At 41.1% G+C, this 26,926-nt stretch overlaps 1 protein-coding gene across 5 annotated transcripts in view; it reads right to left on the bottom strand.

Annotated features, from left to right (window-relative positions):
• Positions 1 to 26,926, bottom strand: part of pear1 (platelet endothelial aggregation receptor 1) — a 68,545-nt gene that overhangs the window by 3,415 nt on the left and 38,204 nt on the right. For 4 of the 5 annotated variants that reach the window (XM_054781157.1, XM_054781155.1, XM_054781158.1 and 1 more), the window contains 20 exons: positions 22,272 to 22,382; positions 19,977 to 20,078; positions 19,794 to 19,894; positions 16,547 to 16,639; positions 9,223 to 9,469; positions 8,079 to 8,181; positions 7,789 to 7,925; positions 6,856 to 7,068; positions 6,608 to 6,782; positions 5,524 to 5,644; positions 5,272 to 5,435; positions 4,667 to 4,769; positions 4,404 to 4,556; positions 4,206 to 4,337; positions 2,677 to 2,808; positions 2,460 to 2,576; positions 2,158 to 2,373; positions 1,213 to 1,322; positions 959 to 1,085; positions 586 to 648 (listed from right to left, as the gene is read on the bottom strand). In XM_054781157.1, coding sequence (XP_054637132.1) covers positions 586 to 648; positions 959 to 1,085; positions 1,213 to 1,322; positions 2,158 to 2,373; positions 2,460 to 2,576; positions 2,677 to 2,808; positions 4,206 to 4,337; positions 4,404 to 4,556; positions 4,667 to 4,769; positions 5,272 to 5,435; positions 5,524 to 5,644; positions 6,608 to 6,782; positions 6,856 to 7,068; positions 7,789 to 7,925; positions 8,079 to 8,181; positions 9,223 to 9,469; positions 16,547 to 16,639; positions 19,794 to 19,894; positions 19,977 to 20,078; positions 22,272 to 22,378 — 2,716 coding nt within the window. In that variant the 5' untranslated portion in view covers positions 22,379 to 22,382. The remainder of the gene's footprint in view (positions 1 to 585; positions 649 to 958; positions 1,086 to 1,212; positions 1,323 to 2,157; positions 2,374 to 2,459; positions 2,577 to 2,676; positions 2,809 to 4,205; positions 4,338 to 4,403; positions 4,557 to 4,666; positions 4,770 to 5,271; positions 5,436 to 5,523; positions 5,645 to 6,607; positions 6,783 to 6,855; positions 7,069 to 7,788; positions 7,926 to 8,078; positions 8,182 to 9,222; positions 9,470 to 16,546; positions 16,640 to 19,793; positions 19,895 to 19,976; positions 20,079 to 22,271; positions 22,383 to 26,926) is intronic. The other variant, XM_054781159.1, reaches the window with a different exon arrangement.

Raw genomic sequence — 26,926 nt, 5'->3', positions numbered from 1 at the left:
ATCCGACCAGAACTGGAGACCAAATGGGGGTAAGTTGCTGTTGCTGGATTCCACTGCTGATGGGGGTGTCATACAACTTCCTGTCAAAAAAATCAGAACTATCCCTTTAACACTCACCAGAACTCCAGCCTTAACCAAAACCCTAGACCAGCACCCGCCAAAATCCCAACCCTAACCCCAGCCTTAACCAAAACCTTAGCACAACCCTAACCAAAACCCCAACTCAACCTGGTCTTCGTATGTGCAAAACCTCCCACCCCTCCATCAAGGCTCCCAGCAGGCCTCAAAGGTGGCAGAAAACACCACTTCCCAAGGGGTTGATTGGGGGGACGTGAAACCTTATTTTTCCAGGTGGCTTCCAAATCCTGACCTCAAACCCCCAAACTCTTACCCTCTAACCCAAACGCTCCAAAAAGATCTGTAGGTTCTGTTCACATGCTAACACGTCTTGTCTCTCCACATTGAAATGCCACAGTCTGCCTCAAGAGGGAGCAGTGAGGCCGTCCCAGATGTTCGTAGCAGTCTAGGGAGGCTGAAGAGGACGATGATGATGATGATGATGGTGGTGGTGGTGACCTACTGTACCTTTGTTGAAATATTTGCCGAGGCTGGCGCTGTAGCTGTAGCTCCGATCAATTCCAAACGCTCCTGAAAACAACAAGTCCACTTATTTCTAAGCCAAATTCAAACATCAAACATGGCAGCATGATTTTATGTCTTCATGTTCAACAAGCTTCCTGGCTTGCGGGACATTCTGCGCAAAGAAAATACAATAAATGTTAAACGTTTGATACCAAATAAAAAAACGCTTGGCAGCAGATGAAGAAGAATATTGATTCATGTCCAGCAGCTCTCATAAATCACGTTTCGTGAACGTTCAGGGCTACACGAGCCACATTAGCACGTTAGCGTGCGCATGCGCTGTCAGGAGGCTGATCCAGGATCTGCTGAGGCTCACCTGGCTCTTTGCGACCTTCGTGGTGTTTCCAATCTGCAGGCAGCGTGGCGTTGCTCTCCACCCCGAAGAGGCCGTGCCGGTCTCGCTCCATGTTCTTCACGCTGCAGAACAGCTGGTTGTTGGTGTTCTGCACAAAAAAAAGTGTGAAGAAGAAGAACAAAGGTGGCCTTGTTAGAGTCGTGTGTGTGTGTGTGTGTGTGCGTGAGAGAGAGAGAGAGAGAGAGGGCGAGAGAGAGAGAGAGCACAGGGGTCACCTTGATGGTGCGCTCGTGGTTGTTGGGGAGGTGAGGCAGCGGTGGGCGGTTGTCCCTCAGCGTGTGGTAGCTGGGGTTGGAGTAGTAGTGGTGGTAGCTGTGTGGAACATCTGCAACAGACACAACATACAGGTTCATGTATATATTCATATACATGTTATACCATATAGTTGAACATGTTTATTATATTGCTTTATATGTGAGCTTCAGTTTTTATAAATAAAGTTAATGACACATTTAAAGTAGAAAAATTCCCATGGAAATTGTAAATGTTATTTTGTTATTAAAAGGCATTCATTTCTCTGCTAAATGTTTTGCATACGTTACATTTTGTATGTGTATGTTTAGAAATATATTTCCTTACACCAAACATATATGTAATTATAAGTGTATATTAAATATAAATATTGACTGGCGACCAGTCCAGGGTGTACCCTGCATCTCGCCCAACGTCAGCTGGGATAGGCTCCAGCATGCCCCTGCGACCCTACTGAGGATTAAGCAGCATAGAAAAAAAAAAAGAATGATTATAAATATAAAAACTATTTTTTTTAGAGACGCATTATTAAAAGGAATGCATTTCTCTGATGAATGTTTCACATGACATTGTGTTGTTTATAAATACATTTTTACTTAAACAAAACAAAAAAACATGTAATTATAAACAAATGTATATTAAATATACATATAACCTTCATTAAATATGATATATTTTTGATACACACATTAATTAACATGTTTTTTAATGATTATTTAAAGGCATGCAATTATTGTACTTTATAAAAGGTATGTTTAACCAATATCCAAAATAAAGTCACTAAAGTTGTTTTTTTTTAAATATTAAAAGATTGAAAGTATGGACTTTTTCAGTAAATCCATTGGAGTTTTGTCATTACATCAACATAATTTTCATGACAAACTGAGTTGCGGCCATCATAACTCTACCTGGGACGGCGTATTCAGAGTTGACTGTGCGGCTGGCGGAGAAGGAGACGGTGGGTGTGTTGTTCTGCTTGACCTTCTGCTGCCGCCGGTAGAGCAGCAGCAGAACCAGCAGCAGGACCACCAGGATCACGAGCGCCACCACGCCGCTGATGGCCGCCCACGACTCCCTCTCGCCGGGAGGAAGAGGAACCATGACGCTGCCCGGCTCGGATGGGTCTGTGCCAAACGAGTTAAAAGACGTACATCAGTCAGCCAGCAGGGGAAGCCGAGTGTCCCTGATCATTATGTGTGTGTGCGTCTACCTTGTTGACAGTCTCCAGTCTCACACACGCAGTCCCCTGTGACCCGGTCGCACAGGAAATTGGCGGGACAGGAGCAAGTCTGAGAGCAGAATGCGCCAAAACGTCCTGGACTGCATGCTGGAGACCACAAAGTCGAAGTAGTAGTAGAAGTGCGTGAACAGGATTGTTGTCACTTTGATGGGAATAGAAGTATCACAAGTTCCAAGCTGCCACTCACGTATGGAGCAGTCGGTGGCCGTCCAGCCGGGCAGACACTGGCACTGACCGTCTCTGTGGTCGCACGTGGCGTTGTTGGCACAGCGGAGGCACACCTCAGAACACTGCTTGCCGTAGTAGCCGGATGGACAAACTGGACACACAATACATAAAGTAACGACTACTACTACTACTACTACTACTACTACTACTAGTCAGGGGTGGACTGGCAATCAGGAGCATTAAACCCCAAAGTTTGACCCCCTTGAATTGGATTGACTTGAATTTCTCACACAGCTCAATGCGCTCTCCAAAACGCCCATTGTAACTTTACGCTGTGGAGCCCTGTACCCCTTAGGGGGCTGACAAGCACGCGTATGTCAAATTTGAGCAAGACTGATTGAAAAACATGTCCACCAACAAACAACACACCCTCGCAGTGACACCTAATTGTCCATAAATCACTGAGCATTTGGCTAATGCGGGGGTGTCCAAAGTGCAGCGTGGGGGTCATTTGTGCCGCGCTGCTGTTTTTTTTTATTTTGTTTGTTTTTTTTACTGGCCAGTGGCACATTCTAAAAACATAATTCAAAAAGAAAACTTTAAAAAAGCAGCAAAAATGGAAATATCAGCAGTAATTTTACAACCATAAATCCAAAATATTAAGACAAAAAAATGTGTTGTATAAAGACAAAAAACTTATAATTTTACGTCACAAAAGCAAAAAAATTGTGTCCAATTGAAAGTTATGTTTGAAATGTATCTTTTCACAAAAAGCAGGTTTCCCCCCATTTTTTTTTAGTCGGGAACAGATATTTTCCTGAAACTTACCTATGTTCTACTGCTGATTACTAAAGAACGGAAAAAGGTTTTCTGATGAAAGACGAGAGTCTAATCTTTCTTTTGGTAGGTTTCATGTTTATATACGGTCTCATCGTCTAAAATGGCCGCTACTGAAGGGGTTGAATTTTGAAAAAATGGCTGGGATTGAATGAGTTAATAATCATTTTAGTTGCATAAAGTTGAAATATTAAAGACAAAAATATAATATTAAGAGAAATAAAACAACAAAACTAATTTTGTGAAAATTAAGTTCGGGGGGAAAAATATAATGTTACAAGAATCCATCCATCCATCCATCCATCCATCCATTTTCTATACCGCTTCTCCTCATTAGGGTTGCGGGGGCATGCTGGAGCCTATCCCAGCTGACTTCAGGCGACAGGTGGGGTACACCCTGGACTGATGGCCAGCCAATGGCAGGGCACATATAGACAAACAACCATTCACACTCACAGTCATACCTATGGACAATTTAGAGTCACCAATTAACCTAACATGCATGATTTTGGAATGTTACAAGAATATCAGTCAAAAATATGGGAATAAAGTCAAAATTACGAAAAGAAAACTTACAAGAAGAAAGTTGAAATGTCACTTACTCATGGGGTGTCCAAACTGTTTCATATGATGGGTGATGTCCCTCTCCAATATATAATCAAGAAAATGTAAATGCACTTCATGGTGAGTGTCACCAAACCTAAAGCCCACCTTGATGGCAGTCATGTCCCGTGTATCCAGGAAGGCAGTCGCACTCTCCAGTCACATGGTGGCAGCGGTACGACTGGCCGCAGGACGGGCAAGACAGACTGCACTGGTCCCCGTATGTGCCAGATCTACATTCTGGGAAGCAGAGACGTGTCAAGAGGGGTGTTTGGACCTGTTGTGATGGGTGTCAGCAAAACTCACTGTTCTGACAGGTGACCCCCCAGTAGCCTGGGCGACACACGCACGCCCCTGTTTCCCGCACGCACGTGTCGCTGTTGGGGCAGTGCTTGAAGCAGGTCTGGTTGCAGCGGCGCCCCCACAGGCCCTCTGAGCACGGTTCACTGCAGCGCGGGCCTGGGGGCACAAAGATAAATTCACTTTACAGGTGAGTACTACTGTCTTCAGAGAGGCAGACTGTTGTTAGATGTGCTGTTTTAAAGTGTCAGGACGTAATCATCACGCACCCCACCAGCCTGGCAGGCAGTGGCACTCCCCCGTGGTCGCTTGGCAACCATCAGCGTGGACACAGTCGCACCTCTTCAGGCAGCCAGGCCCAAACGAGCCCATCTGCACACGCCGAAAGGCTCTCATTCATACAAAATCGACACAAAATACTACATTGGCAACATGCCGAGGTTGCCACAGTTACAACCACAGATTAGTCTTCCAAGAAGCGGCTTAAAGCACGCAGATTCAAAGCAAAAGTGGTCCTGTTCATTTCAACACTCTACAGTTTGTAAGAATGGTTGAAATAAATTATATTTCTCATCAAATCAATTTTAGTTCACATTTAGTTTAATTTATACATACTTATTTTGTATGTATTTTATTTCTACTAAGTTATTATATTTACAAAAATATTATAAAAATATATATTTTTTAAATATTTTAAATTTAACATTAAACCAATCTAACGTGATTCACAATACAACTTCCCCATTAAAATAGTTAAAAGTTTTTTTTAATCTTACAACATAATGTTTTGTCTTGATATTATATGAAATATTATTTTATATTATATATTTTTTTATATATTTATATTATTTTTTACATGTTGATGAACGCTCACCGGGCATGACTGGTCGCAGCGCGCCCCCTGCCAGCCGGCTGTGCAAGTGCAGGATCCATCTGCCGGGCTGCATTTCGCCCTGTTGGCGCACTGACAGGTGGCGTTGCATCCTCGGCCCCAAGTTCCCTCCGAGCATGGGACGGAGCAGTCTGGTCCTCGCCAGCCTGAAGACATGTGCCGTTTCAATGAAGCCTGACCGGCATACCAATGTTTAATCTATTGCTAATGTGTTGTGTGAAGAGCAGCGTTCACCTTCTTTGCAAAAGCAGGCGCCGTCACTCGGCGAGCAGTCCACAAAGTTCTTACAGGAACATTCCAGGGAACAGTTCTTGCCGTAGGTACCGCTTTTACAAGGACTCTCGCAGTGAACACCCTACAGACATTTGTTATATTCAAACAAAGTTAAAAAAAAAAAACAACACCGGGTGGACTGTCGTATTCTCGCTGTTTTTTGTGAATTTGATTGCGAGTAGGCGACTTCTGGGTTGTTGAAAGCTAAGGTAAGACGTCGTCAATGGACGGACGGTGCCATTTTGACTATGGGGTGCGTGGGACTGTACCATTAACACATGAATTGTAATTAATGAACGGAACATTTAGTACATATATGATATATCGTATTTGAACGGACCGGTTCACTTTTCATTATGTTCTAAAATTGCTTTATATTAATTAAATTTTGGCAGACCTCTATACGATAATTACCCTCCTCCCCCAGTAATTAAAATGGCAACGTCCGTCCACTGTGCTAGTATAGTATGATAAAATGCAGCCGTAATCGTCTCAATAATACATTTATAAAACAATCTTCAAAATGCAATTCAACTGTCAATGAAGTAATTATGTTGTCAAATATAAATATATTATTCTAAATAATTTAAAATCATTTCTTTAATGACCAACATCTTTATTATTTCAATGGCTTTAAGCATTCCCAATATGCACCTGCATCAACAACTTTAGTGACACCCAGCTCCTGGAAATGTCTAAATTTAGACATTTTTAATGAAGAATCATTCCTTATTGACAAAAATAAATACATGAAAAATTTCACCAAAATTTCAAGGGTTCCTCATTAAACTAACAATGAAGTAGTTACAATTTAATTAAATAGAAATGTAATAAATGCCGTGTTATTTTTTAAAATATTCATTCATTCATTCATAATACATTTATTAAATCAGTGATTTAATCAAATATACTGTAGAGATTAAAGTTGATCATGACATGTCTTCAATGTAATAAATAAACAATGTATTGTTAAAGACATAATGTAATAAAATACAACTTTAAAATAAAGTAATGCATGAAGCAGCATCGTTTGGACAGCCCTTACCGTATAGCCAGGTGTACACTGGCACTGCCCACTGGCGCTATCACACACTCCTCCATTGACACACAAGCAAGGCTCCAGGCAGCCGTTGCCATAGAAACCGTGGGCGCAGGTTTCGTTGCAGTACAGCCCGGCCCAGCCTGCCTGGCACGTGCACTCGCCTTTCATCGGGTGGCAGCTGAAAGACAACAGGGCAAGGAATTGAGAGTTTATTTGGCCATCTTGGCCACGCCTCCTGAACCGGGCCTCACCTGAGCGTGTGCTTGTCCTGGCAGAGACAGGCGCGCTCGCAGTGCATGCCGTATTTGCCGTGAGCGCACATCCTGTCCTTGCAGTTGGGGCCACTGAAGCCCGGCTCGCACAGGCAGCCTCCGTCGATGTTGTAGCAGCGAGCGCCGTTGGCGCAGTCGCACACGCCGTCGCAGTCCTGGCCGTATGAGCCCACGGCGCACTCCTCGTTACACCTGAGGGCACAAAACAAAAATATGAAACAACGTCTACGCTAGAGTAAGTCACGATACAATGTTATCACGATACCGTTGCTAACGATGCAGCAATAAGACACCTGTGACACGTTACGATATCTACCAGCCTGTAACTAAGGGGGGAAAACTTTTTTTACTGCACCATATAAAAAACTTGATTGAAACAATATTAAGATTAAGTTAAGTAAGTGAAGATACTGGATGAATAAAACTTAAAATTATAGTTTTTTGCTGACAATACGGTATCAATGCCAATATCCAATACTGATGCTACATATATCCTATTGATATATCATATTGACATTTTGTCCCTATGAACTGTGTTACAATAAATACAGTGTATGTAATATTTATTATGCAAATGTTCATTCTTTGATATTTAACCCAGTGCAGTGATCGACTTGTGAAATGAATGTTTATGGGTGTGTGCTGCTGTCACAACGTAAATAATAAATACTGCAATGCAAGTCATTTTTTGACATTGACTGTGTTGCTGCCAATTCTCCCTGTCATTTTTAATCTACGTATGTGGGGCCGCAGTACCAAGGAAATCAGCATACTAGTGGCGCATGTCCTTTTTTATCTTCTAAGTGTATACAAATGTAAAAAATACACATACAACATCAACTTCACTGCCACACTCATATGATTATTCTAATGTTATTATTACTGTACAACTAAGAACTACTGTAGACACACCTGTTACCAGTGAAACCTTTGGCACATTTGCACTGTCCGGTCTCAGGGTCACATTTGCCTCGATTGTGGCAGACGCACTCCTCGGCACAGTTGGGTCCGTATCTTCCCTCAGGACATCGCTCCGTGCAGACGGAACCCTTCAGACAGGGAAGGACACACGTTTAATGAAAGTCCCCATGCTGTACAATTTACTTTTAATTGGTGGCTTTGGGGAAGGAAATAGATTTATGTTCCTTTCACTCTCCTTTGGAGCAAAATAGAATGCAGCACAATATAACAGCTTTGCATACCATCCATCCAGGAGGACAAGCGCAGATCCCTTTCCCCCTGCAGATGCCTCCATTTTGACAGGGACACCGCGCCGGGCACTTCCTGGAGCACGCCTTCTCACAACTGCGGAACACAAAAATATAAAAATAAAAGATACATAGAAAAATATGATTTTTAAATTATATTTTAATGATAATAATAATAATAATTAGCATTATTATGTATATACATATTATTATATAAAATATATCATTTATATATTTGTAATTATTTTTTTTATAATACAAATTATTATAATATTTAATACTACTAATAATAACAACACAGTACTACTAATTGTAGTTATTATCTCTAAAATTAATTGTTAGTAAAAAATAAAAGCTTTTTTTTTTGGACAACAATAAATAAGCTCTGCTTCTTCCTGCCAATTTTCAGACATGTTGAATTGTGCAAGCGCAAAAGTGACGTACTTCAGAGTAACTTAGAGTAACTAAACCACTAAACCATTACTGTTATGACCTACATTCAGCAGACACTTCATAAGGTACACTGCACCATCTAAATTCAGGGGTGTCCTATGTCCTTTAAGTACGGCCCGGGGGCCATATGTGGCCCGCAGCTGTTTTTTATTGGCCCACGGCACATTCCAAAAACAGAAATGAACAAGAAAACAACAACAACAACACCAAAAATAGAAACGTGAAAAATATATTAACAGAAAAAAGTTGTACGAAAAAAGTCGCCTCTCGCTATATGACATTTCGAATATCGCTCCCTTACTAAACTGCGTTTTTTCAAAAAATAATGAATTAATAAATGATGGCTTGACTATGACCTTTTATTCGTCCAAAAATATTGAAAGACAAATTACTGTATATGTAGTATTCTGGGCACCAGGCATCAGTCATTTTACGAGACATGATGTTAGACTACATGACCTTTCACACTGGCTGGAGCCGACATGCCCAAATATTATAAATAAAGTATCCTTTCATTTTTCACTAGGCGGCCCTTGCTGGAAACAGTTTGAACGCCCCTGATCTGACCAGATCCAATGCGAGAGCTGCATCAAAAAGTTTTTCTTTGTTGTCATTCAAAAGTGAGCATTATTTTCTTTGCAAAGGCAGATTTTCGATTTGTTACGGTTCTTCTGGGTCCACTTACAAGGTGCCGGTGAAGCCGTCGCGACACAAGCACTCCCCGCTGACTTTATCGCACGAGCCTCCTGCCCCGCACTTGCACTTCTGCAGACAGCCCTTGCCGAAGGTGCCGGCGGCACAGGATTCCTCGCAGAGGCGCCCGATGTAGCCCGGCGGGCACTGACACGCCCCCTTGACCGGATCGCACAGGGCTCCGTTCTTGCATTTGCACGGTTGACTGCAGCGTGGACCCCACTGATTGTCATCACAGGCTGAAGGAAGAAGGAAAGCGTTTGAATTACGAGGTGATAGAACTCAGAATTTTCACATTCGCTTCCCAAAGGTGTCCCACAGGGATGAGAAACAGGGCCCCTGCCCGTTAAATATGTACAAGAGTAACGTTTGGGGTTAGGAGCTCTGACATCAGTGAATTGAAATGACGACAGACACAATCTAAAATCTTATAGAAAGTCCTTCCAGAAGAGCGGAAGCTGTGATAAAGATTTGTAATGGCTCAATACCCCAACACGTTTGGCCCTATTATGTCCGATACGTAGAAAGCACGTTGAAAATGGGATACCTCGCCACTTCAAGCTTCACTCACAATCATTCAAGATTCTTTCGATAGTGCACCTATAGAAGCAACTCAGGATTTTGGTGGACATGGCTGTTATTAGTAAAAATATGCATATTTAAGCACATTTGATGTAGTTTTGGCCTAAATGAAGCATTTCCAAACATACAAATGTCTACAGCACAGGTGTCAAACACAAGGCCCGGGGGCCAGATTTGGCCCGCCACAACATTTTATGCGGCCCGCGAAACCCTTGGAATAATGCATGTCAATAATGCACTTCACCTCTGCCCTTCTAAATGTGTTTGACGTGTCATTTTGACAGAAAAATTGTACTGCACGTGGTTCTTCTAAACGTCAGTATGATCCAATCATGCAGCAAGATATTCCAAGCATTTTTCGAAACCAAATACTTGAATGTCTGCTTGTCATCATGACATTCTCACTTCACTTCTCATTTTCGAAGCAAGTTATCCATCAATTTGTTAGTAAAAATCTAATAATCTAATGCATGGGCAACTGTAATAATATTATGAGGTTATATTCATATTTAGATTCATAAAAACTGACAGTTACAAGTGGCCCTCTGAGGGCATCCGTAACTGCCATGTGGCCCTCGATGAAAATGAGTTTGACACCCCCGGTCTACATGAAGTCAAATACATGTATAAGGCATTCAGAAGACATACTGTACTCAGCCATTCAGAGACAAAGGCCTGGTACCTGTAGATACACAACAGCGTCATCGTCAGAATCAACATCCAACAAGCTGCGGTGTTTTCACAGGTTAGTGGATGAGTGGAAGAACTGTGTGTGTAATTCTAATGTACAAGTACTATTACTATACAGGTGTTTCGTAGGTATACAGGCGGTCACTAGGTGTCAGTAATGTTACATTGGTGAGGTAGTACTCGCTGATAACGTGACTCTCCCAATGCAAACGTGTGTGTGTCTTTATTATGTGTCATTTCTGTCTTACTTTCTCTTATTATGTCTACTACATCGGGTAATAGGAGTGTAAAGGTGACTACAGGGGGGTTATTTCACGTCTTGAGGGCTCTAAAGTTAAAAACATATTTAGAGGGTCGGAAACAGGTTTTCTATGCTCTAATTACAAACATATTCAATTGATGAAGAAGGAATCCTACTTTGCGGAAACTCACTCATCACGGTCGGGTATGGAACCCCAATAAAGGAGAATTTTTACGTTTTTACGTGTCGTCATTTTGAGTGTTTTTCATTGCCTTTTTTATAAAATGTGTCGTCTAGTCAGATTAAAATAATGCACTCAGTTTAAAAGGTCCCTGAAAAACTTGTCTGAATATAAGAAGCCGAACATATGAGCTTAAAAGGATCTGCAAAAAACTACATGAAGAGACACTTTTGCACGCATTCCATCCACCTTGGCACTTAAACAGCCGTACACTTTCATACGTTTTCCAGTCATCTTCCAGCTAAAGAGTCTTTACCGTAACTCACGACAATCACGCCTGTTTAGTGCTTACTCACACGCACACGCACACACACGCACACACTGTGTGGTAGCACATAACGATGTCATGGAAAGCACATTTTTCTGAAAAATGATTCAATTACTGACCCAAAAAATCAGTATACTGCATTTGGCCACAGAGAAACAAAGAACAGAACACCCTTGCACAAACTGTGGTTTTGACCCCCCCCATTCAGACGCGCCCCCTTCAGCTCAGGAGTGTCGTTTTCCCATCCAAAAGAAATTGACAAGGAGATTTGCATGGAGATCACAAGATGGACGAGCGTTTGACGCTTGGTTTCAGGCGGCACAGGACATTCACACAGGGTTTGGATTTCAGTTGAGAGACTCGAGCGAGCGTTCCGTCCACCGGGTCGTGTTTTGGGACGGGCGGATGCACATCATGTGATACTCGATGATGTCATTGACGGAAGCGCGTCCGTTCTCTCAAAATGAAGAATGGCGCCAACAATTTCATGGCCACCTCAGTGAATGTTATTTTTAAAATCACAGCTGATCCGGGGAGCATCTATGCACAAGAAAAGCCTGTGGATAACAGCCCCCACAACCTCCCACCCTTTCTTTAAAAATCTTTTTTTTGTAAAGCTGCCGCTCCCAAAAGGGTCTCCAGTAGATCCAAATTTGGCTCGGAGCAAACGGCGCTGCCAGTGTTTACCCGGCCTACTTGAGGCAGGACTGTTGTTGCTTCTTCTGTCTAAACGGAAACGGACTCGGGCGAGGGGGCTCGGCCGCACGCTGTCATGTTGACTAATGAGAAATTCAGCTGGTGCAGCCGTCGTGTTTACACAGACCTTGGCCTGCAACGCACAGTAACAACTTCGAAACACTGCATGACGTCCCAAGTGTTCTTTAGGAGCACGGTGATTAACATCTGTCTCAGGCCCTACGCTCACCAAAACGACTAAAACGTCTAATAAATATGATAAGTAAATATAAAGCAGGGGACCCAAATACCGGCCATGAAAAGCTTTCAAAGGCAATGATAAAAAAAAAAAAACACATAAAAAAAATTGATTTGGTAAATAACTACATAAAATTTTATAGAAATGCATATCAATTTTGGAAGATCTATAATTTTATTGGAAAAACAATATACCGCCATTCCTGGTTCAAATTTCGCAGCTTCACTCTACCATGGTATAAAAAATATATATGAATTAATAAATCATTCTGTTTTGTGTTTGAATATGGCCTGTTAGGCAAAAAAGTACATTTATAAGCAAGTTTATGTATTTTTTTGTCTAAATTAAGCATTTTCCAGCATAAAAATGGCTAAATGAACTAAAATACAAATATAAAGCATTCAGAAGACGCCTTTAATATGCAGTATTCTACAATGCTCACTAGGTGTCAGTAAGAACAACAGGCTTTTATTGGTTTGAATGATCTCAACAGGCACAATAATAATAACGTAATAATCCTAGTAATAACACGGGTTACTGTTGTGGCCGTTATACAGCTAAAACGTCACTTCCTGTGACGAGCATGAATTGTATTTATGTTTTAAATGGCTTATTTCTCAGACTACGTCTACTGTATTGGGAAATAGGAGTGTAAATGTGACTATAGGGCTGTTATTTAACGCTAGAGGGTATCTAGAGGGTCTAGAGGCTAATAATGTTAAAACCCAAATTTAGAAGGTTGTAAACAGGCTTTTATGCTCTAACTTCAAAAATATTCCATTTATAAATAAGGAGTCCCACTTTGCAGAATCACGGTCGGGTCTGGAACCAATTAACTGTGACTGTCCTTGAACGCACAGTAGTTGTGTGCTGTTGGACAACGTGAAAGTTACGTATAACTTTCTCCGGTGCTGCCACAAATAGATTGATATTTTTCCAACTTCTTTCTCTGCGGTCCACCAGAGGTTTGGTGGAATGCAAACCGGTCTACGGACTCAAAAAGGTTGGTGACCGCTGCTAAAAAGGATTGTATTTGTGTGTAACGGTGTCCCACAGGGTTCTGTGATAGGGACTGTTGGGAATAAATTAATGCAATTTCATGGAATAAATGCTAGAATTCAAGTTGCTTCTGGTAGTGTTTAGGCCAGCAGAGAAGGCTTTGCTGGACCTGGCACGCCACTGGTATATATGACGTACGGTATAGAGCCCACCGTGTTCCACGGGGATCAGTATAAGAACCCAATAGAACATCAATCTATCTATCATACACCATCAGCTTCTAATTTGCAGCCTGGTTTGGGGTTTTGATGACGCGAGAACCTTTGAGAGGTTGACACATTTTATTGATTAAACGCTAATCCCACAAAATGAAAAAAAAAAAAAAAGCAAATTCTCCCGTTATTAATATTCCACTCGTCATTCATTCTTTTTCCACTCAGTAGATAAACTTTTTTTAAAAATCCTGATCCACATTTTCCTCCACTGAACACATCGTGACATGTAATATCTCTCTCAAATACCAAACCACAGGCCTGCGCTCCACTGGAAGCACCTTCAAAAGCAGCTGCGGTACGCTGACTTTTAAAGTCCTTTTTGATGGGATTTTAATTGCTACTTTGTGCGTTTTAGAGATGACCACTCTGTGCACAATAATTAGTCTCTTCCTTGGCTTTTCTGTGCATCCAAGCTAAGTGTAAAATGCGACAGAATGACATTCTCTCTCCGAATAAGCCACTCCTGCACTCCCATCCCCCCTCATAATATTCCCATTTTTCCATCTCCTTCCCTCTTTGTGTTACTTTGAGTGCAAACCTCAAAGCCCTCTCCTCTTTCACACACTTAGGCAACGCCACACACCCGGTTGTAAACCAGAGACGTAGTAGAAAAGCACAGAAAAATAAGACGTTCAAAGCGAGGGGAAGGGGACAGAGGGAGCGTAAGGCAAGATGGAGAAAAGTGAGAAAGAGTGAGTGAGACGAGAGAGTGGGGTCATTCTTTCCATTTCCTCTTCCCGTCATCCCTCCGTCAAGACAGCAACTGCGACCCGTTAAAGCAAATTCTCTCTCTTTTGCTCTCTGCGGAGGAAAAAAAATAAAGCAGTGTACTTCTGACCCAAATGAAACAGGCTGAAGGTTGTGGAAAGTCGTCACAGCCGCCAGCGAGATGCTGCCCGCCTTTCACACTTGATGAAAGAAAAACAGCTCTGGATGAGCCGCTTTTGGGGCCGTGGACTTTTGTGACGCCACAGTGGAAATAAAAAGGTTTGGCATTCACGGATATGAGAAGCACTTGGAGCCTCACTAGTGGCTCAAAATCACAATTTAAAGAGCTTGTCTGTCGTAAACACTCCATAGCGGTGTCCCACAGGGATCAATGTTACAACCCCTGACATTAGCATAGTAAACAGATAAAATGATCATTCTATCTATGAGGCATACCTGTCAGCCCTCTCGTTTTCCTCGGGAAACTCACGTGTTTTGCCCTTCTTTCCCGATGCCCTTCGGTTTCCCATATTTTCACTGTCATGACAAAAAAATCCACTCTGGCACAGCTTGTGGATCAATAAAGTCTGTTTAAGTCTACGTCTAAGTCGGGCAACATTGGCGTAACACAAACTCCTAAAAGCACGCCAGCAAGGTCGCACAGGAATATTTTCATTTTTCTTGCTTTGAAATGGAATTTCCCGTATTTTCAAATGCCAACGTCGACTGGTATACTATGAGAGCTTTTGTGTCTGTTTAACTAGCATCACATCACTAGTTTGTTTACATTCATAAACAGTAATGGCAGTAATGTCCTATAAAAGAAACCAAATGACTGTACTGTAATATAGCATTCTTTGCTGACTCTAGAACCTCAAAATGTAATGCACTGATCATAAATCTTCTGCTAATTTTGCCCTTCTTGCTTTATTTTAAGGCAGCGGTGTCCAAAGTGCGGCCCGCGACACATTCTCAAAATATAATTAACCAAGAAAACTAAAATAAAAAAAAATAGAAAAAAAGTTGTAATCTTACAAGAAAAAGTTGTAATTTTATGACAATAACGTTGTAATATTATGAAGAAAAATAACATCATTTTAGTAGCAGTAGTAAGAGGAAAAAAAAGTCATAATATTATAAGAGACAAACAAAGCAACAAATAAAGTTGCAGTGTTTGGAAAATTAGGTTACGGAAAAAGTTACAAGTCCAAATATTACGGGAATAAAGTCATCATATTACAAAAACAACATTTACAAGAAGAAAGTTGAAATAGTTGTAAAATTAAAATTAAAAAAACAACGAGAATAAAGTCAAGAGTTGTATTCTAATGAGAAAAAAGTAATTTGTCATTTTAGTAGCACAGAGTTGAACTATTACAAAAAAAATACTTTTTTAAAGTTGTAAAATTATGGAAAACAAACTAAACAAAATAAAGTTGTAATTTTAATACTTATGGGAATAAAGTCCAGATATTACGGAAATAAAGTCATATTACTACAAGAAGAAAATTGGCAAAGTTTATTTCAGAAGAAGGTTGAACTATTTGGGCAAAGAAACAGCAAAAATTGGGGAAAAAAAGCAAAGCACGAAGTAGAAACGAATAATATTTTCACTTATATCACAAAGCTAAGTTGCATTTTTTTCTTGAGATATACATAACGTCTTAGCATATCTTCACTAAATAGCAAAGTGGCCCTTGCAGCCTTTCATTTTTCAGTATATGGCCCTCAGTGGAAAAAGTTTGGACACCCTCGATTTAAGGACAAGACAACATTTCTGTGAGTCACAGAGTGAAATGTTTGTCTTCTTCATAACAACTTCATAACGGTTGTGACACTGAGGAAGCTTCCTATCGCTGGGGACGCGCGAGTAACATGCTAAGGCTAAGCTAACAGAGAGAGCTGCACTCTGCCCTCGCAGCCCTTTGCCATAATGCCTAATACTTGTTTGTTATTCCAATCTCATTCTGATGTTCTTGGAAATATAAAAAAAAGTGAATACTAGTGTGGCAACATCCCACAGGGATCCATGTTAGGCCCCCTAACATCTGCACAGTTGTAGGGCTGACTGTTATTAATATTAATACGATGTTCCAAGTGTGGCTAAGAGGTGGAGGTGCGTCTAGACCACTAAAGCTGCTTCTGGGCTCAAACTAATGACTCACTGCTTGTTTCCATTGGAAAGCCTCTTGTTTGCGATGGCCGTAAGCCGCTCGACTGACGTAAAGATGTCATTCTTGTTGTGTGTGCAGTGTTTATGGATGTTTAATGCTGGTGCGCACAGTGAAGGAGGAAAGCAGGCGTTGTATCAATCACATTCACTTAGTGGGGGCTTAAAGGGGAGGATAAATAAGGCAGGAGAGAGGAACTTTCCATACCGCTGGAACAGTCATCGCCTCGCCAGCCTCCCTCGCACTGACATCGGTCTGGAGCCACACAGCGGCCGTGGACGCACTCCTTGGTGCAGCGAGCTGTTGATGGAAGACAGACGCGGCAGGGCAAATAATTACAAAATCTGATTGTTTTTGTCGCAAACATGTCATCAGATGAAGACAGCGTGTTATTATCTGTAATGATATGTCATTTGACAATAAAGACAACTCCTCAGATGTCACGATCAGAGATATTTCAATTACACAACCCACTCGTATGTGACACACTTTATGAGAGGGCTTCAGCGGCTGAGGTAGTATTTTCTCTGACGGTGTTTGACCGTCAAACTTTATTTATACATTGGAAGTCACCACGGGGAGTCAACATGGGACAATGTGGACACACCTAACGATCACACGCATGCACGCACAAACTGTCTGACTGTTATTTACTCTTTAGTTTATTATCCCACCTTTCTTTTCAACATGATTTGTTTTTTTCTCACTTTCACCTTTTTAACCTTTATCTGCCTGTTTTGAAAGGCGCTTATCAATGAAAGGCTGTTAATAATAATTTAAAATAATTTCATATATATGTATTATATATATATAAATACACTAGGTCCCCAACTTACGAACACCTGACTAGCAAACACTCGCGGATATGAACACAAGCCGACTGGTCTATATTTTATTTTATTTTGCCTTGTAGTCGCTCAATCAGTATTTCTACTGCTACTGTACATGCTTGACCAGTAGAGGGCACTGTGACACTGCTAATGCAGCCTTAGAGCTAATGAGACCAACAGAGGAAGAGTTAGACTGGGGAGATACAGTGTAAAGCTAAATGGAAAGCTAAATGATACAACCCGGACAGAGCGTGTGATTAAAGTTTATGAAGAGTTAATAGGCCTGCTTAATTCTACACCACCCACAGAACACTACCTCTTTTAGAAGAGTCTAACCACCACCACCATTTGTCCTTTTTTTCAATAACTCCTCCTCCTCCTCCTCCACGACGTATGCTCGATCGCTCCTCTTCAAAGGTAAATAACATTTATCATTACGTATTATTATATCACTTTTATTATTGTTTTTTTATTAATTATCCTGGTTTAATATTACTACTGCATCCAAACTCATATGTACATACATACACATATACTGTATATGTATACACGTACATGTAGTACCTATATCATTGCTAATATTACCTTTTCCCCTACTTAAGAACAATTCCACTTAAGAACAGTCGTCTGGAACCAATTGTGTTCGTAAGTTGGGGACTTAGTGTATATGTTAATATGATATATAACTAGATGATTGCAATGTATGAAGACAATGCATGTGAATGCCCAAGCCTAATGAGGTGGGGGAAAAACAAAAAATGAGCAAAAAAAAAAAGGAATTAAAAGAATACAAATTATATGTGATGTATAATTATATGCCATCCATCCATCCATCCATCCATCCATCTTATCCACACTAGGGTCGCGGGGGTATGCTGGAGCCTATCCCAGCTGACTTCGGGCAAGAGGCGGGGCACTCTAGACTGGTCGCCAGCCAATCGCAGGGCACATATTATATGCCATACATTGTAATATATCATATATATTATAATTATATTATTTATAATATATTATGTATATTATAATTATATTATATATAATCTATAATATATCTATAATTAGGGCTGTCAATCAATTACAATATGCAATCAGGATTAACTTGTCCATAGTTAACTCATAATTAATTGCAATTAATCACAGATAGAAAGAAGTTTTTTTTATCTGAAATAAGCACGGATGTAAATGTCTTTGTGGTAAACGATTTGATACGCATCTCGATACACAGGTTAAAATACGATTCAAAAACGATATCCTGTATTTTAAAAACAGAACGATTTGATACGATTTGCTATGCAAAAGAGCACGTGATGTTGTCAAGCACACGTTCTGGCGCAATGATAAAAAAAAAAAAACCACTTAAAAAATACTTTGTAAATAACTACATCAAATTTTATATAAAGGGGTAACAATTTTGGAAAATGGACCATTATTTTATTCAAAAAATAATATTCAGGTAGAAATCCCATAGTCTTTGCTTGTTCATTGCGACTGGCGTCTTGTCCCACTTTGTTTGACGGCCCTTGAATGCACCATCTGACTTTCTCCCGTGCCGCACATGCTGCTCATATTTGCTTCCAAATGCTGATACTATGCGGGAATCCATAAAGGTAAGATTTGATGACGTTACTGAGTGCTAATGTGCATATTTCTGAACTCTGAAAAACAAAGTTCAGGCTCGCACTGGCGGACGGTGGGTCTGTATTCATTTAGTACTTTTAATTTGATGCTGTTCAGAGTTTTACACAATACATCTTTCCTGGTGACTAGTAAGAGAGCTGCTAATGCTAATTAGATCCATTGTCGGGCTTTGAAGCTAAACTTACCAGTCAAAATGCCCTTTTCTCTGGCCATTTCTCCTCAATATTTGTTCCCGCTTGTGGCTCCACATGCACCGCTGTGTTTCCTCAAACTATGGTGTGGGTCAAGGGTCAAACAGGACATGCGCACGTTAATCGCACGTCAAAAAAATCGGGCGGTTAAAAGAAATTTCCGTTAACGTGTTATTAATGCGTTATTAAAATCAACTAAACCATTACCATGACTTTTATTGTTGCTGTTAATATTATTGATCATGATAACATGATCCTAGCATTGGTGACGATGCACCTGGAGGTGTCAAAGTCATGGTTTTCATGTGTTTGTCAAGCACAAGCAGCAAGTTAATCATCCCTTAATCATGCGTTGCTTCTCATTTGTGGTCAGATTATGAAAAACGCTGCTAAATCCTCGACGTGAAGTAAAATATGATCATTTCCTCGATGGGACTGTTTGGGGCTTTCACACAGTGCGACACCAGTGAATCCAGAACAAACACGGCTTCTTCTGCATGAGAGGCCGCAGAAAAGCCAAACCCTCAATTTTGGAGAATGTGGCATGGCGCTCTCATCATCGTGTTGACGAAGCAGATTGAGCGGTAGGAGAAAAGCTGACGTGTGCGTAATGTTAATCTGACGACAGAAATGTGTCAAAGCTACTTCAGCTTTAATCAAAACCATCTCGCTACTTCAGAGGTCTCCACTCAGTTTTGTCTAGCACTCTTTGTACTGGCCGGGACACACTGGAAAGAGTTTTACTCATATATCTTATCTACCAACACTTCATGGTTCAGTAACAATTTGACTTACGAACACATTTGTCGCGGCTCTCGTAGTAGCCCGGGCAGCACTGGTAGCGCTTGCGGTAGTCGGTCTTCACGGCCTGCCTGTAGGCGGTCTTGTAGGTGATCCTAGGAGAACGACACCGCAGAAGCATTCCAACCTCAAAGAGCAGAAAGTCGGTCAAACTGCCGCCAAGGACGCTGCCGTTACCTGTGACGTGGGCATCTGTAGTTGGTCCGAGGGTCCGAGCAGGGCTCCTCGGTCACGTGGTCGTAAGGATGCGAGTACGACTCCTTGACGGAGGTGGTGAAGCTGAACACAAACATGAGCAAACATTAGCCACAAACATTTCCAGGAACTTTTCGGACCATGAACTTCCTGGTTTGCAATTCCACCGCACAACACAGTTCAGGGTAATTCATTCCAATCAGGGTGAGTTTCTTCCTCTGCAAATACGCTTAAAAGAGTCGTGTGTCCTTCTCTTCTTCTGCTCCACTTTCCAAATGGTGGAAATGAAGCTTGTAAAGTGGAAATGTAAACGAGTACGATTGGAAACACAACACGTGTGCTCTGCCAATCAGCGATCTTCAGCACAAATCCCGGCCCTCAAAAGACCCTCTTCGCTACAAGGTGCTTTTTTTTTTCAGGGAAAGATTGAAGAAAGTGTTTTTACCAGAGTTGTTTTAGTGGAAATGTGGCAAAGTTTTATTTTTACATTTTACAGGCTAAAGGCAACAGTACGTGCAGTACTGTAGATGTGCTATGATGTTACACACCAGTTGAAAAATTGCAAGAATTGACATTTTCCACTGTTGGATCTTAAGGAGGTTCCAAGTAGAGGTTCAAACTGCAAAAAGAAGAAACGGGAGTGAGACAAAAGTTCATCAGCTGATCAAAAGTTTACAAGCACAGCCTTTAAAAGGCAAAATCTTGGCAAAAATGTGGATTGAATGTGATCGTGTGTCAGGTATTCACACTGTCATGATCTCTTGATGGCAAAGGCAAAACAGCTTTCTCTCCTTGCACGCGGTGGGATTGTTGAGCTGCATAAGCGCACCATTGCTGCTGGGGTTGGACGCAGTAAGACAGTCATTTGAAACGTCTTCAAACAACCTGAGGGTTACGGAACAAAAAAGGCAAGTGGTAGACTCAAAAAAATGTCACCGGCCGTGAGCTGGAGGATCCTAGTGGCTGCCTGTCAAGACACAGGACCATCTTCGGTCCAAATGAAGGTTGTTACTGGTGCCAAGTGCAGTCCAGTAACCATCTGTGAGATCTTCAAAGGCCTTGTCTCCTTCAACGCCACTAAATTGTCTGTTTGGAATTTGCATGAGCGCACCAAACATGGGACACTAAATGGTGGAAGAAAGTTTTATTCTTTGATCAGAAAAAAATAGAATCTTGACGGCCTTGATGGCTTCCAACATTACTGGCATGACAAGGAGATCCCAGCTGAGACATTTTCCACACGGCACAGTGGAGGGGGCGCCGTCATGATCCTTCAATGGAACAATGGATCTTCAGGTTGTGCAGGGGCGTCAATCGGCAGCCGGCTATGTGGAGATGCTGCAGGGGGCATCCCTCATGACCGAAGGCCCTCGTCTGTGTGGTAATGACTGGCTTTGTCAACAGGACATCGCTGCACCTCACAAAGGACTTCTTCCAGACGAATAAGCTCACTCTTTTGCACCATCCTGCGTGTTCCCCTCATCTAAATCCAATGGACAACAACTGGGGATGGATGGCAAGGCAAGTTTACAAAAATGGCCATCAGTTCCAAACAGTGGATGCCCTCCGTGAAGCCATCTTCAGCACCTGGAGCAACGTTCCCACTGGCCTCCTGGCATCAAGCATGCCCAAAACCACTTTTGAGGGGATTAACAAGAATGGCACAGCTACTCATTACTGACTCCTTTTTTCAACGTTTTATTTTGGGGGGTTTTGAGCTAAGGTGTAAAACTTTTGATCAGCTGATGAACAGCCTGTTTCACTGTTCTTGTTTGCAATAAATTGCCTACTCAATTTTTTTTGTCTCACTCCCACTTCTTCTTTTTGCATTTTGAAGCTCTGCTTAGAACCTCCCTAAAATCAAACAGATTATTAAGAATCATTAAGATTAATAAGATTATTAGTGTTATTACTATGAACATTTGACCTTTTTTTCCTGACATCACACCGTTTTTACTTAGTCCTGTTGTTTTTTAGTTTTCTTGTTAAACCAATCAAGAACAAGCTGCGCGTCCCAAAACAGCCCCCAGGCTGCACTTTGACCACCGGCCTCCTGCAGTTGAAAATAACATTATGCCAGCTACACAGTGACGCAATGGCTTGGAATTCTCCAAACAAGGAGCTCAGAGGATGCGATATAACATTCTGCCTGCGATGAATGTCGACCTTTGCCCCCCCATCCTCTTCATCATGTCACACACTGGATGAGAAAATATGTTTGATTTTACGCAGTAGCATTTGCAGCATTTGTTTGTTTTTCTGCAGCGCGGGCCTCACCTCTCCCACAGGCTGCAAACGTTGGGATCTCGGGGGTTGAGGGACCAGGCCAGGCGGAGCAGGAAGCAGAGGAGAAGCAGGAGGTGGACATTGTGCACGGTCAGCATGGTCCTGAATGACGCAGGAGACAAGGATTCCCAGTGAGATGCAACACTGAAACATGCCTTTTCTTTTGTTTCGTGTTTGTTTGTGTCACTGTGATTTCCCGTACAGTCACCAGTCGGCATTTGTGAACAATAACTTTTTTTCTCTGAAAATTGGCTGTTTTTTCCACAGAAAACACATCTCATTTACCCTAAGTTTTAAATGTGTGTAATGCACAGCATAAACATACCATCCCACAAAATGATGATGCTTTTTCGCCACACATTGAGATGACGCACTTTTTTCAGTGGTCCTTGAATGCGCCATAGCTTTGTGAGGCAAAGCAAAGTGAGATTTATATACTGTATATTTCTCCAACACGGCTATAGCTTTAAAGGGCACCTAGTGTGCTTTTCCTCTTTTCTGACCTATAAATGTTGTTACATTGTCGTATTGTCCTGTTACACGATGCCGATGCGTCAGATAAGGTTTGGTTTGGTTTGGTTTGGTTTAGTTTATTTGAACATGAAGGTTCCAATGGAATACATCTCGTGAATCATTCTTTGACAGTTCCACATGTCCAAAAGGAGTAGGAAGAAGCAAAGCTTATTTAATCCTACCCCCCATCCATTCTACATCTAGTACAGTACATGTAGTTCACTTCCTGGATTCCATGTCATGTTTTCAGTGATAGTCAGGATAACACATAATAGATAATGGTGAGATAACCCTCCCCCCCCAAAAAAAGAGAGAACATTCATAATAATGATAATAATGATGACAATACTAAATAAATAAATAAATAAATAAGAACAAAGCTTTTTTTTTTTTTCCTTTCCTTTTTTTTTTTTTTTAAACACAACAAAGAAAATTATTAAAAAAATAAATAAATAAATAAATAAATAAATAAAAATAAATAAATGAAAAATAAAATTTAATGGAATAAATACAAAATAAAATAAAATGAAATGAAATAAAATAAAATAGAAAATAAAAAAATAAATAAAATAAAATAACAAACCTGACAGAACAATCAGGACTCTTCTGCCTTGTATTTAGCAAACATCAACTGCTTGTATTGTTTTTTGAATTTGCTCATCTCTGTACATTGTTTGAGTTCTTTACTCAATCCGTTCCATAATTTAATTCCACACACGGAAATGCTGTGGGTTTTCAGCGTTGTTCTCGCATATAAATGTTTTAGGTTTAATTTTCCTCTAAGATCATATTTCTCCTCTCTGATTGAGAAATACTTGATTAGATTTTTGGGTAACGAGTTATTATTAACTTTATACATTATTCTAGCGGTTTGAAAGTGTACTAAATCTGCGAATTTTAATATCTGTGATTTTAAAAATAAAGGGTTTGTATGTTCTCTATACTTGGTATTATGAATTATCCTCACGGATCTTTTTTGCAGTACAGTGAGTGAGTGAAGATTGCTTTTGTAATTATTTCCCCATATCTCCACACAATACGTTAGATATGGTAATACTAAGGAACAGTACAGAGTGTGGAGTAAGGTTTGCGCATTTGGAAGTGAGCACTGAAAGCAGTTTTGGATGGCTCTGCACACACGCTCGCTTTTTTAACACCGAGTTCCACTGACGTCAACGCAACCCGGACTTGCCAGCAATCCTAACAGCTATTATATTCGGCAATATGAATGTAGAGGGGACTATAGGGGTGTTATTTCATGTCTACAGGACTCTAATTAAAATTAATTTCAAAAACGTATTTCGAAGATAGTAAACAGGTTTTCTATGCCATAACTACAAAATATTCCATTTATAAATAAGGAATCCTTCTTTGCGATAATTCACTTATCACAGTTGGGTCTGGAATCAATTAACAGCAATTAACAAGGGATTAGTGTATATTTACATTTTATCCTGATTTTTTTTTTACCTTTATCCCATTTTTATCTTGTTTATTTTTAAATCTTTATGTCATTTTTAGTCCTATCTTTATTCTTCATTTTTCATCATTGTGTTTACTATTTGTATGTGTTTTATTCTTCTTATCTTTCTTAGTTTTACTAGTTTTATCTTCCAGTGTTCCTCCTCAAAAATAGACATTTTTATGGGCATCTCATTCACTCTTGTTTTTTTCACTATTCGCTGGTAAGTCTGGAATGCAACCGCCACGAAAAGCGAGGATCTACTGTACTAGATTCTACTATACTATACTAAACGCAATACTGTACTAGATTCTACTACACTATACTAAACGTAATACTTTTGAGTTCCGACATTCTTAGGCAAATCGTGGTGTTGCATGATAGTAAATTACCATGAACAAATTTTCTTCCTGGGTTCTCCCCGTGCGTGTGTTTTCTCCGGGTACTCCGGTTTCCTCCCACATTGGTCCATAGGTATGAATGTGAGTGTGAATGCTTGTTGCTGAAGTACTACTGATTGGGTGACTCATTTACCAAAACACGACGCCCAATTTAAGATACACAAATCAAAAATATGGTCTATTTTAAATTAACATATTATTTTTGAGATGCCATCTTACACCAAATGTGGTGAAAGTTTGCTCTCCCCGCCACTAAGGAGTCCATGAAACGCATCATGAAGGTGAGGCCCTGAAACACCAGCCGTCGAAAGACACCAGCAGACGTCCTGACAGCTGACAGCATCGGATGAGGACGAGTCCAAAAGGAAGAGAGAGGAGAGGGAAATGAGACTCCCAACTTCATCCTGACCTCAATCCATCAGAAGCGTCCGCTCTCCTCTCTGGTCCCCTTCCATGCGGACTCCAGCAGCATCTGGATCCCATCACACAGGTCCCTGTTAGGCTCTCAGGGAACCAAAGGGAAGCTTTTTTTCCCCTCCTCCCGCCACCTTTTTTCCTCTCGGCAGAAATGAACACACGTCGGGCAGCTCAGGCTGGTACAAACATTGTCCCGTCGCCTAAAAGTGACGCCATGTTGGCATAAGCTCTGTCGGCCCTGCTGTAAGATCCCTGATGTCACACCACCTCCTCACTTGCTGTTAATGCAAGTCGACTTCTTTAAAAAGCACCTTATCATCTCCATGCAACCACAGAAAATGATCTCTCTGCAAAAATGGAGCTTCACAACTAAAACAACAATGGTGGACTACATTGAAACAGCAAGATCGTGACTTTGCTTCTCCAGATGAGTGGACGTTTACTGCTTCACGACTGCGACCAGCGCGTCTTTACCAGGTAACATCGCCGACTACTGGCCTGGCATGCACATGACACAGTTTTCTGTTGTTTTGCTGAATGTACGTACATCAGCACAAACAAAACAATGAGAAATGCAAACAAAACTTCCAGAAATTAATAAATAATTAAATAAATAAATAAAAATGTGAAGTGAAGGTGAAATGTGAACAAAACTTCCGAAATTGAAAACAAAACTTCCAGAAAATAAAACAAAAACAACAACAACAACAAAAAAAAAAACTGAATAAAAATAAATAAAACTTTAGGAAAGATTTAATTAAAAAAAAAACAAAATAAAAAAAAATAAAATTATTGTTTCATGAGAACTTTTTTTTTATTTGTACACAAAATCAGCCTTTTTATAATTTAGGTAAAAATCATTTTGTTTGCAAATCTTTGCAAAATGTCCTCTCCATATTAGCCGCGCTATCTGGAGCGGCACGTTGCGTTATTAAAGATGACAGAGCGTGTATTTCTAGACCTGCTCCTCTCGCTGTATTTCTCATATGCCTGAATCAAATGCTTCAACACGTACACCAAATTAGAAAGCAAAGAAATCCAAGCTTTCATCCACCTGTACTGTGTACTTCGGGTGTTTCGTAGTTACTGATCAAACCCACAAAAAGTATCGCTTCATTATCAGTACGTACGGTGCCCTTGAAAATAGTACGGCGTCTCACAGTTTCCGTTTTAGTGGCGTGCGTGTGCTCCTGCGACCTGCATACAGATATCAGCATGCATGCAAAAAGGTGGGTGCAAAAAGGTCGGGGACCACTGCAGTAAACAACGCAATGTGTACTGCGGGCTGTTTGATGTGTTTGTGCGCCATAAACACCTCGGCAGCGCCTCATTTTCTCCGATTTACACGCCCGTGATTGACGGCTATCACTGCTGGAGATTTGGCGTGGCGAAGCTGGCAGCGTGATTTATTTCGTGATAGGGCGCTGCTCGCCCGCCGCTACACTCCCCCGCATTCAGGGGGTAATTGACTCTCTGGCAACAAACGCCTCACAACTCCTACCCGCCAAGACAGACTTTTACGAGGAGGCACATGGCTCCTATTAGGGGGAGTCATCAACCCCATGGAAGTTGGGGTTCATATTTTTCATTAGCTTCTCTTCTTTTTAATTGTGCTTCGTTAGAGAAATTCTCCAAACCGCACGGGGATTCTTAAATGCTGACAAACAACGGGCGGGCGGGGTGGGGGTGCACTTAACGAGGTTTAAACGGAGTTGTTTTGGAGTGGGACTGGGCTGCAGGGTGCGGGGGTGCAGGTAGACAAGTGGAGCTCCAGGTGGTGTTGTCATCATGCGGAAACCCGACTCTTCAAGGAGGCAAGCTTGATTTTTCTTGGAAAACTCAATCTTTTTCTC

This window comes from Dunckerocampus dactyliophorus, chromosome 7 (genome assembly GCF_027744805.1).
Source record: "Dunckerocampus dactyliophorus isolate RoL2022-P2 chromosome 7, RoL_Ddac_1.1, whole genome shotgun sequence".
In the NCBI taxonomy this organism is placed as follows: Eukaryota; Metazoa; Chordata; class Actinopteri; order Syngnathiformes; family Syngnathidae; genus Dunckerocampus; species Dunckerocampus dactyliophorus.
This window is presented reverse-complemented; position numbering and strand designations above follow the sequence as displayed.